This window comes from Vigna angularis, chromosome 4, assembly GCF_016808095.1.
Source record: "Vigna angularis cultivar LongXiaoDou No.4 chromosome 4, ASM1680809v1, whole genome shotgun sequence".
Lineage (NCBI taxonomy): Eukaryota > Viridiplantae > Streptophyta > Magnoliopsida > Fabales > Fabaceae > Vigna > Vigna angularis.
Window position 1 is genome coordinate 25,561,231 of NC_068973.1, and position 11,076 is coordinate 25,572,306.

At 32.6% G+C, this 11,076-nt stretch overlaps 1 protein-coding gene and 1 non-coding gene across 2 annotated transcripts; one reads left to right on the forward strand and one right to left on the reverse strand.

Annotated features, from left to right (window-relative positions):
* Positions 1 to 253: 253 nt before the first annotated feature.
* Positions 254 to 360, reverse strand: LOC128196405 (small nucleolar RNA R71). Its single transcript, XR_008248688.1, has one exon. It is a non-coding gene; the product is annotated as a small nucleolar RNA R71 (small nucleolar RNA).
* Positions 361 to 4,585: 4,225 nt separating this feature from the next.
* LOC108330860 (60S ribosomal protein L9) lies at positions 4,586 to 5,588 on the forward strand. Its single transcript, XM_017565440.2, has 3 exons — positions 4,586 to 5,032; positions 5,150 to 5,272; positions 5,365 to 5,588. The coding sequence occupies exons 1-3, from the start codon at positions 4,661 to 4,663 to the stop codon at positions 5,449 to 5,451; spliced, it is 582 nt and encodes a 193-aa protein (XP_017420929.1). The 5' UTR covers positions 4,586 to 4,660; the 3' UTR covers positions 5,452 to 5,588.
* Positions 5,589 to 11,076: the final 5,488 nt, after the last annotated feature.

The following is an 11,076-nucleotide window of genomic DNA, read 5'->3' on the forward strand; positions in this document are numbered from 1 at the left end:
TCATCCAACATAATCAATTGGCGGTGCAATTTTAAAGGATCTCAATTCTCACATGGAGAATTTTCTAGCGATTTGTCACACCTTGAAGATTAATGAAGTTTCAAAAGATACAATTCGCTTGGGGCTTTTCCCTTTCTCATTACCGGATAAAGCTAAAAGTTAGCTTTAATCATAACCTCAAGGCAATAATTCTAAAAGGGAGGATACAACTATAAAATTTGTAAACAAGTACTTCCATCCATCCAAGTAAGCTAGAATGAGAAATGAGATCACTTCTTTTGTGCTGCAAGAAACTAAATCTCTAAATGAGGCTTGGGAAAAGTATAAGGAGTTAATGAGGAAATGTCCACATCATGTTTTACCAAACTAGTTACAAGTCTAGATATTCTATAGTAGTCTTGCACCTTCCTTTAAAACAATTCTAGATGCAACAAGTGGATGATTGTTTAATCTTAAAATAGTAGAGGAAACTTTGAAGACTTTTGAGTTAATGGCAAATAATATCGTGAATATGCAATTTGACCACCAAAATAGAAAAAGGTGGATTGTTAAAGTTTAATACTTTGGATGCTATCCTAGTCCAAAACAAGTTGTTCACACAACAAATTACTAAATAAGAAGGTGTACTGATAATGCTAATTCTTACCATTATCTAAGCATCATTTTAGTAACAAAATCAACTCTTCTTTAGCTTATTACTTGCTTAAATCCTCTCTTTTATTTAGTTTTAGTATTTATCTATATTTTGAGCTACATTACGTAAATAATACTCTAATCCCTTGTTTTCTTTGATCTATTTCGATGTTAGGAAGATCATCCATTACATTGAAGAGCCTCGGTGATCCAAGAAGTCATTGATTTAACAGTCATTTTCGCTTAAGCGAGAATAATTTAGCTTAAGCGAGAATGACTATCTTCTCCAAGAAGAATTCTCGCTTAAGCGAGAATAATTTAGCTTAAGCGAGAATTCAGGTAGTATATATACTTACGAGGCAGAAAGAAAAAGGGTCTTTGGTTCTTTGGAGGCGCGATTTCACGTCTGGAGCTCATGGAGGGCGCGAGGAGCTTGTGGGAACATCTCCTCCTCTTCCTTTGGGTCTCCTTCTTCTTCCATCTTCCATGTTTGTAAGCTTTAGGGTTCTTCATGGAAATGGAGAACCAGATTCATCTTGTTAGGGTTAGATGTAGCCAATGAACTCTTGTGTAATGAATGATTGTTTCGTATTTATAAATGCATTTTCTATCTATTACTAGTATTATTGTTTCCGATCTTAAAGCTTGCATGTAATGGGGACGTTCATGACTTGATTTTGGGGTTTCATTGAGCCAGGGATGGGATATGATTCACATGTTGTCTTAGATCCTAGTTCTTAATGCAGGTTTGCTTGTTAGATTGTCCAAGGGATTGAAGTTTGATAAGGAAAACCTAGGCTCTTTCACCTAAGGGATTATGGCTAGAGTGTTTTAGTGGATTGACTTTAGTAAATTGATAGAGAGGAGATGAAATTGGTTATACACAAGAGTGCATTGGTGAAAACTAACCTTAACAATGTCATTTCATACCATTTCTAGTCTTTTCCATTTCCAAGTGCCTTCAATACCAAAGTCCAACCTTGTAATTACTTGTGAATTTATCTTTTTGCACATATTCTTAAATGATGAGTTGTTCTTGAGTCTAGATGAGTTGTTAATCGCACAATTTTCTAGTATTACGAGTCTCTTGGGAAAATGATACCTAGTTTTACCACGGTTTATTACTTGAACGATTTGGTGCACTTGCCAAAGAGATTAACATGTACCGAGGTTACCTGAGGTGGCCCGAGACAACCAAAGTAAAGGCATAAGTATAAAAGAATTGTGAAGCTACAAAGTGCTTTGTTTATCTTTCTGTGCTCACTTACTCACTTAGTGTATCTACTTATATCTCTTATACGTCTTCATCCTATCTCTGATTATACCTTGCCATTTTCGATTTACTTATACTTGTAATATCTTATAAGCAATATAAACACATCAAAGAAAAAAAATAAAAAAATAGCAATCAAAACAACCTTTTACTTCCCTTCAACGCAATGTTTAGGGCTTGCAATGCTATTTTCCGTTGAGGTTACGATTTGTATATCTTGTTACAGACTCCATCATTGATGTGGTTTGCATAAGTTTATTCTTTGCCATCTCTCTAGTGTTATTATTGGAAACATGTTACATGTGGAACATTATATCTCGTTGGTGCTTGGGTTTAGTGTTGATTTTGCATTAGCTTATTGAAATCTATGTGGTCATATTGTGTTTAGGGTTATATCCTCATAATTTGCATTTGCATGTTGTTGATGTGCTCTCTGAAATTTCTACGCTAGAAAGTTGGTTTTTATGCTTTTTTGTGCATTGATTGATTATGTTCTAGTTTGAATGTTGTTGTCACTTCTATAGTTGCAATGGGGCGAAAGATCATTGAATCTGACCAAGGTTAGAACTATATGCATAAGGGAATTCACAATGTTAAGAGAATCCTTGAAAGATTATTTGAAATTTCCTTTAGTTTTAAGAAATACATGATGTTATACATGTATCCTTTTTTCTTGGGTTCTGATTTTGTTCCTGACAATGTTTTGGTGGGCTATTCCATCCTCTTTTTAATGCATAATTTTGAATACTTTGTATTTTTTTCTTAAGATAATCATCACTGAATCATTTATAATATACGCATCCAAAAGCCCTTATATGGTTTTTTACAATAGCTCTACTACAAATACAAGGAAGGATATATATGATGAATACATTAAAACCACAATAAGAAAAATCCCTTGTTTATATTATTTTGTTTGTATTAGTTTCTTAGTTAACTAATTCAATAAGTTAAATAAGTTAAATAAGTTAATTAGGTTCTTCTCCTTTCTCTTGAAACCTATTTATTATAAATTATGTTGATATATGATATAAAAAGATATTTATAATACCATTAAACTACTCAAATTTGACCATTTATTTTGTTAATATATATAGTAACTAAACTAACCAATATCTCTATTAATATTATTTATCTGATTCAGACTAATAACATTGAATGAGACTTAATGAACCATGCTCTAGTATATTTACAAAATATAACCATAATATCCAATAAATAAAACTTACAAAAACCTCTCTCAAAGCAACTATTACCAACATCAAGTCATGGACACGGACGGGAAGGAGGACAGAGTGGTTCACGGAAATTGAAAGTAATTACAAAATAAAAAGGGCAAAATGAACATTTTGAAAAATAGGCAAAGTATGACGAAATTATGTGGGGTACGGAAAGCATTTGGTTTAGTTTTGTTTGCTAGAAGCAGAAAACAGAAACGGGTCATATGTGGGCCTAAAGTCAAAACATTTGGAGTGTTGCTCCCTCCACCACCACCAAATGCTTTCTGCACCACCCATACCCAATTTATCCTTTATAAAACGGATGTCAACATTCGTTTCATCTTCAACACATGTTGACATCCGTGAACGGATGTTGACATCTGTTTACCTATTTTTTTTTATATTTTAATTTATTATTTTTATTTTAGATTTTATTTTAATAATGTTTTTTATTTGCGTAATATATTATAAAAACAAAAAAATAAAATACTTTATAAATTAAAATATAAAAAAATATTACATAATATTTATATATTCATTTAAAATATAATAAATTAATAAATTAAAAAAAACGAAAAACCTTAACGGATGTGGTTTTAAGTAATTATATAAAAAATATTAAACAATTAATTAAATAATAATACATAAATTAAATTAATAATAATTATTTTATTAAATAAAATAAATTTAATTTATATATAATTACATAATAAATTTTTTAAAAATTTAAACAATATTTATATATTAATTTAAAATACAATAACTTAATAAACTAATAACTAAAAAAAGTAAAAAATAAAACCTTAACGAATGCTACATATCCATTTAACTAAAAATAAAAAAAAATATATTATTTAATTAATGAAATAATAATACATAAATTAAATTAATAATAATTATTTTATTAAATAAAATAAAATTAATTTATATATAATTATATAATAAATTAAAAAGAATTTAAATAATATTAATATATTAATTTAAAATACAATAAATTATTAAATTAAAAAAAATGAATGTGGCATATCTATTTATCTAACATTATATAAAATATTTAAATAATTAATTAAATAATAATACATAAATTAAATTAATAATAATTATTTTATTAAATAAAATAAAATAAATTTATATATAATTATATAATATATTTAAAAAAATTTAAATAATATTTATATATTAATTTAAAATATAATAAATCAATAAATTAAAAATTTAAAGAAAAATCTTAACAGATTTGGCTACATTCGTTGACGAGGATATTAGTTGAAGAATTTTTCTTTCAATAAATAAATGTCGATATTTGTTGAAGAAAGGAAGTCAAATATAAAATATTTTAAAATATAAAAGGTAATTTTGGAATTTAAAAAAAATATGGTGGTGTAAGAATAATATGGGTGGTATTGGAAGTAACCCTCAAACATTTGATATGTGGACTTAAAATCAAATCATAAATATAATTGTTCATTAGGGTTTTGGAAGTGCAGTGAGGGAGGTGCGCTGTCTGCGACAGAGAGGGAGAGTTGCAGCAACAATGAAGACGATTCTCTCATCAGAGACGATGAACATTCCCGATGGCGTGAGCGTCAAGGTTCACGCCAAGGTGATCGAGGTTGAAGGCCCTCGTGGAAAACTAGTGCGAGACTTCAAACATCTCAACCTTGATTTTCAGCTCATCACCGACGAGAACGGAAAGAAGAAGCTTAAGATCGACGCCTGGTTTGGATCTCGGAAAACCTCCGCCGCCATTCGCACCGCCCTCAGCCACGTCGACAATCTCATCACCGGCGTCACCAAGGGCTACCGCTACAAGATGAGGTTCGTGTACGCTCACTTCCCCATCAACGCCAGCATTGGCAACGACAACAAGTCCATTGAAATCCGAAATTTCCTCGGCGAGAAGAAGGTGCACAAATACTCTCTTCCTGTATATTTTTAATTAATTAATTTTCTTTTTTATTTGATATTAAGAAAAATGTGCGATTAGGTTTATTGATTTATTTAGTTACTTGTGCGTGATTAGGTGAGAAAAGTTGACATGCTCGAGGGTGTGTCCGTTGTTCGGTCTGAAAAGGTTAAGGATGAGTTGGTTTTGGATGGAAACGATATCGAACTTGTCTCCCGGTCTTGTGCTCTGATTAACCAGGTATTTTCTTTCTCTCTGCACATGCCCTGCCCAAACCCTTTTCTATTCTACTCTTGTTTAGACTTCAATTGTTTTTCTGTTATTTGCTACAGAAATGTCATGTTAAGAACAAGGATATTCGGAAGTTCCTTGATGGTATCTACGTAAGCGAGAAGGGAACCATATTAGTAGAAGAGTAGACCATGAAATCAGACATGCTACTATTTAGTTTTGAAATCATTTTTGAGATTGAATTTTACAATTTTTGTGTTGTCAAACTTGTCTTTGCGGAAATATTTTATTCGAAATTTATGCCATGGAATATTTGCCCAATTCACTTCACAGTCCATAGATATTTTGCTATTCTTAATGTGTATTGTGATGAATGTTTATTTAAGCAGTTGATTGACTGAATTCATAACCCTGCTGTTCAATGTGGTTAGTATGCAATCACAATTAACTATTTAAATTTCTGTAGTGCGACCTTGATTTGATAAACTGAATTTTTTATTTTTCTTTATTTCATCGGTAGACGATGTGTATGAGAAGTTGTCATTATGTTCTACACCAGACTGCCTTGAACTGGTGGTTGGATGACTTACAGAAATCTCATTTATGCACTCATGGTTGAGTAGATTCATTTAATAGAAGCAGGTTCATTCTTGAGGGAATATATATCAACAGACAGAAAGTCCTAAGGCAAACCATGTCAATGAAAAACACTTGTTTTTGTTTTTGTGTAGAGTCCCCATTTCATTAAGGGCGTAATATTTTTGAATTAATATGAAGATAATCAAGTAATACTTGTTTGGTGTTTATTGTGTCTATTAACAATATTCAGTGGCAGCTGAGATTAACAATTAACCGTTTAGTTCTTATAAAATAATTATAGAGCTAATGAGAACTGTTTTTAAGTTTTATAACCTTGAGAACCAATTCATAAGCATTGGGAAAAGTTTATAAGAACTAAACTAAGGGGATATGTTTATAAACTAAACAGTTCTCGTAGAAAAAAATTTATAAGAACTAAACTAAGGTGCTATGTATAGAAGTCTAGAATTAGCCAGGAATGAATTATCATTTTTAAAAATCGTGATCATAGAAAGGACTTGGAACTTCATTAAAGGCTCGAATAATTGGATTCTCAGAAATTTTATACAATAGAAGAGGAATTACTGTGAATTGATTGACTTATCAACACAGTACTTGTTTTGTAGGATCATTCACAAACTCAGGATACACTAGAATTAAAGTGAATATTGAGAAATACAACATTGTAGATAATATTGCCATTCTTTATTAATTATCCTAATAACCAAATCATACAAAAGGTTTTTCCGTATAAATAACATTCGAAGCTTTTAATTACAGTGCATTTTGTCAGCTAAAGCGTTATTCTTGCATGATGAATACTTCTTCACCGGCTGGCGAATAATTTTTCCATGGTCAACAAATTAGACAATGGACCATGGTTATCAAACTCGTTAACTAGTACGAGTTTATGTTTCTGACTCTTGGTTTTTGAGTTAATTAAGAAATAAATTCGATTTTCAAGTAAAATCAATAAAATTGATTGTGGAATTAGTAGAATTGTGTGAAATCACGACTTTACAGTTGTTTTGAGAGTTTGAAAAGAGAGAGAAATGAAAAAAAAAAGGTCGTTTTAGGAGAAACATGGCTTAATTAGGGCTTGATTAGAGTTTTAATGTTAAGCATGTTTTGTTTTGTTGTGCTCCATTATTATCTCTCGTGTCTTGGATTTCTCGTTGTGGTTTTCACGCTTGTCGTTGTGTCTCTTTCATGCTTGCTATCTCGCGTCTTGGTCTCGCTCGTCATTGTGCCTCTTGGTCTCGCCTCCTGTGCGTGGGTCTTGCCTTCGTGCTCGCATTGTGTCATTGTAGTATAAGTGAATTTATTTTTCTAAATAGTAAAGTAAAGACCTCTGCCACTATTTTTAATATGTAATTATTGCTTTTTTTTTAATGTTTTGTTGTGAAAAAGCATTATGTATGGAAATGCATCAAATTCAATGGATACTAATCTAATTGCATCTTCATCAAAAGTAGAAGTAAAAATGTTATGGGAAATCTGTATGATGTTGGATGGAAACATGGGTTTGATTTAGTTGTAATAGAAGAAAAGTTAAAGTAATTATTGTTCAAAAATTGTGAGTAAAGACATATTTAGATTTAAACACCATCTTACTGCAATGAGGATTTTGGACCTTGTGCTTTTGTTTCAGAAGAAATTATAAATTTGATGATAAAAATAGTTGTAAAAGCTAAGGATGTTCCATTAAAGAGAAAAAAAGTTAAATGTCATTGATGAAGGCCATGAGGAAAGTGACACTGTTGAAGGAGACCATAGGGTGTTTAGTTTTAAGAAACTAAAAGTTGCCACTACTAGCAAGACGAGAGTCCAAGCAACTATAAATCAAATGATGAAAAAAGGATACAAAGAAGAAGTTGATGCTCAAGTGGTTGAACTCTTTTTCACTAGTGTCATTCCTTTCAATGTAATTAGAAATCCAACATTTTTAAAGAAATGTGAAATGATTGGTAAGTATGAAGTTGACTAAAAACAACCATCTTATCATGATATTAGAGAGAAGATATTGAAACAAGTTGTGAACAAAATAGATATAATTCTTGAGGAATAGAAGGATGACTGAAAGAGAACTCGCTATACCATTATGTCTGATGGTTGGACAGACAAAAAAAGATGTTCTATTTGTAACTTCTTGGTGAATAGTCTTAAAGAGAAAATTTTTCTTTATTCACTTGACACCTTAGGCATTTAAAAAACAATTAATAAATTATTCTAAATGATAGATGGCGTTGAGTTTGTTGGAGAAGAAAATGTAGTTCAAGTTGTCATTGACAATACTGAAATTTCAAGACAGTTAGAGAGATGCAAAAAAGAGAAAAATTGTATTGGACTCTATGAGCAACACATTGCATTGATTTGATATTTGAAGATTTTGAAAGAATTTGAAGGTCCATGAATTGACAATTAAAAAGGGAAGAAAGATTACCACTTACATTTATGGAAGATCAGTGCTGATTTTGTTGTTGAAAAAGTTCACTAAAGGTAAAGACTTGATAAAACTAAGTGTGACTAGATTTGCAACAGTTTATTTAACTCTAGCTTGTCTTCATGAATTGAATGCATCATTGTTGACCATGTTTAGTTTTGAGGAGTAGAATTCAAGCTACTTTGGAACTTCACAAGAGGGGAGAAGAGTAGAACACGTGGCATTAGATAGCCTGTTTTGGAAGAACGTTTCCACATACTTGAAAGTTGCTGCCCCTTTTATGGTGGTCTTAAGATTGGTGATAAAACCCACAATGAGTTTTATTTATGAAGAGATGAGTGGTGTAAAAGAGAAGATTTGGTTCAATTCTAACCATATTAAAAAGAGGTAAAATTTCAAACTTTTACTAATTCAATGTTTAATTATTTATGTGTGAAATTATTTCAAATATAGCATAATTGGTTTGGTAATTAAATGTAGTTATGAAGAGGTTTGGAGAATAATTGATGTTCGATGGGATAATCAACTTTATAGGCCTTTGCATGCAACTATCATTATTTATATCACATCCTTTAATTCGTTCCTTTTCTAATTTGATAGAAGAAATCCTATATTATTTGTATCACATTATGTTTAATGAATATGTGGTACTAAAGGCTTGATTGATTTTTTATTAGGCAAGATTTGAGTTTTATGCTACCTTGAATATTAGTTTGTATGTAATTAAAGTTGTAAGTAGATGTGAACTTTCAATGATGCCTATATTGCAAAATTTTTGTTGTTGTGGTGTAGCAAAAAGAAATATATGTTTCTGGATGACATTTTACTCCAAATCCTCTTTTAAGCCATAATTCAGATATCTATATTCTGTTTCTTTGCAATTATTATTTTATTGTTCATTTCCCATTTGCTTGAAGTAATTTATTGATAAAATGTTTACTTGCATGAATTTTGTTAGTAATAAGCTTTTTAAGGAGATACAGGATCTAAACTTTGAAGTTGTCCAAATTGATTCATTTTTACCACCTATAGCATAATTATAACTAAATATCTCTCGATCTATCTCTCACTCACACAGAGGAACTAGGAGAGAAAAATTAAACAAAAAATCCTTGGCTGTCTTATAGTTCTATTTTCTTAGTTTATGTCGTATTACAAATTTTGCGTCAAAAAGTTATTTTCATGAAGCAAGACTACGTGATGAGTGCATATTTATGCCCACATTTATGCTTTAAAATTCAAATTTTTGATGGGATAATTGTGCTTAAATGGTTGATTTTAAGTGAATTTGTGATGATTGGAATTGTTGGGTTTGGGAAATAAAGAGACGTAAAAAGTGAGTTTTAGCGCATAAATTATTCTTGGATGCTCTAATGTTTATTTGTGCAGCTGAGAATATAAGTTTTATTGGTCCAAATGGCAATTCAAGGCCCAAAATAAGATTTTATTTGGAAAATAATATACAAATGGGCCAAACTGATAGACTTTACCCTTGCACCTCCTAAAATTCCTACATACACTCCTATTTCTCAAACAGACCAAACAACCAGGCCCAATACTAAGCCAAACAGTAACCCTATTCTAAATACACCTCCTAAATTTCCCTACCCATACCCTTCCTAAATCAAACTCCACTAGATTCTGCCACGTGTCCAAATCCTCACACACATATCTGACCATCTAGAATCTGCCACGTCATTAATCCTCTACACACCAAATTGACCTATCAGCTTTTGACACATCATCATCCTCCATCCAAACAGAAACCCTAATTTCATCATCCTAACCTAACCCTAGCTGCCACTACCGTGCCGCCGCCGCAAGCCCCAACGCCGCTCCGCCACCAACCTTCAACGCACAGCAACCACCGTAACGCGCAGCCTCCACGCCTCGCTTCAGGGCACCATCATCATCCAAATCGGAGCGCAAGTCGTCACCTTCATCGTGCCATTAACGGCGACGCCACCATCAACACGCGTCAACCTTTGTCGTGAACCTCTATGGCCGCCGCAACCTGCACAACTCAACACACCACGATTCACACTTCTCACCATCTCCACAGCACTGCCTCGGTCTCGCCATCACCACCACGGTTTCGCATCTCGACCATCTTCATCTTCTCCACTCTCGGAACCAAATCGCACCACCGCAAGAAACCCCACCATCAACCATTACAACCGTTCATCTTCTCTACTCGCGAAACACAATCGCACCATCTCGCTCTTCCAGTAATGCGAGCCCTTTTCCTGACCGCGACTCCCTCTTCTTCATCGCCCTAGCCATCGAGAGAAGCCTCCACGCATCAGATTGTCAACATGCATCTCCCATGGCAGCTATCATCGCGCATCCTCGTCGTCATCTCCAACCCCAAACCTAAAAACAGAAAACCAATCAGGAACTAGAAACGCAAAATCGCGAGCAGCGACGCATGAATTTCCCTTCCCCAATGTTCTGAAACCCTAATTGGGAGGGGAGAGTTCTGACACGAGGCAGCACCTCATTGGTGCGTCCTCCTCTGGTCAAAGCTGGTCAACTGAGGGGCTTTCTTGCAATTTCAGAAATTCAGAAGGGGCTAAAGTGCAGATAGAGACAATTTCAGGGTATTTGTGCAATTTTGGAAAGTCAGAAAAAGCTAAAAGATAAAATTCAGTTGTTGAATTAATTTAATTTGGAAATATGAACAGAAAATATCTTCCAAATAATGTTATAATTATCTAAATCTTTTAGTTATTTGGAAGATATAAGATAAAAGATTTTGTCAACTGAATACTCAGAGTCCAAGCCCAATCAA

What these genes read in the sequence shown, in the direction of transcription:
- LOC108330860 (XM_017565440.2), top strand. Translation starts at nt 4,661, where the DNA reads ATGAAGACGATTCTCTCATCAGAGACGATGAACATTCCCGATGGCGTG. An exon ending in ATTTCCTCGGCGAGAAGAAG is followed by an intron (nt 5,033 to 5,149) that starts GTGCACAAATAC and finishes GTGCGTGATTAG; the next exon opens with GTGAGAAAAGTTGACATGCT. An exon ending in CTTGTGCTCTGATTAACCAG is followed by an intron (nt 5,273 to 5,364) that starts GTATTTTCTTTC and finishes TATTTGCTACAG; the next exon opens with AAATGTCATGTTAAGAACAA.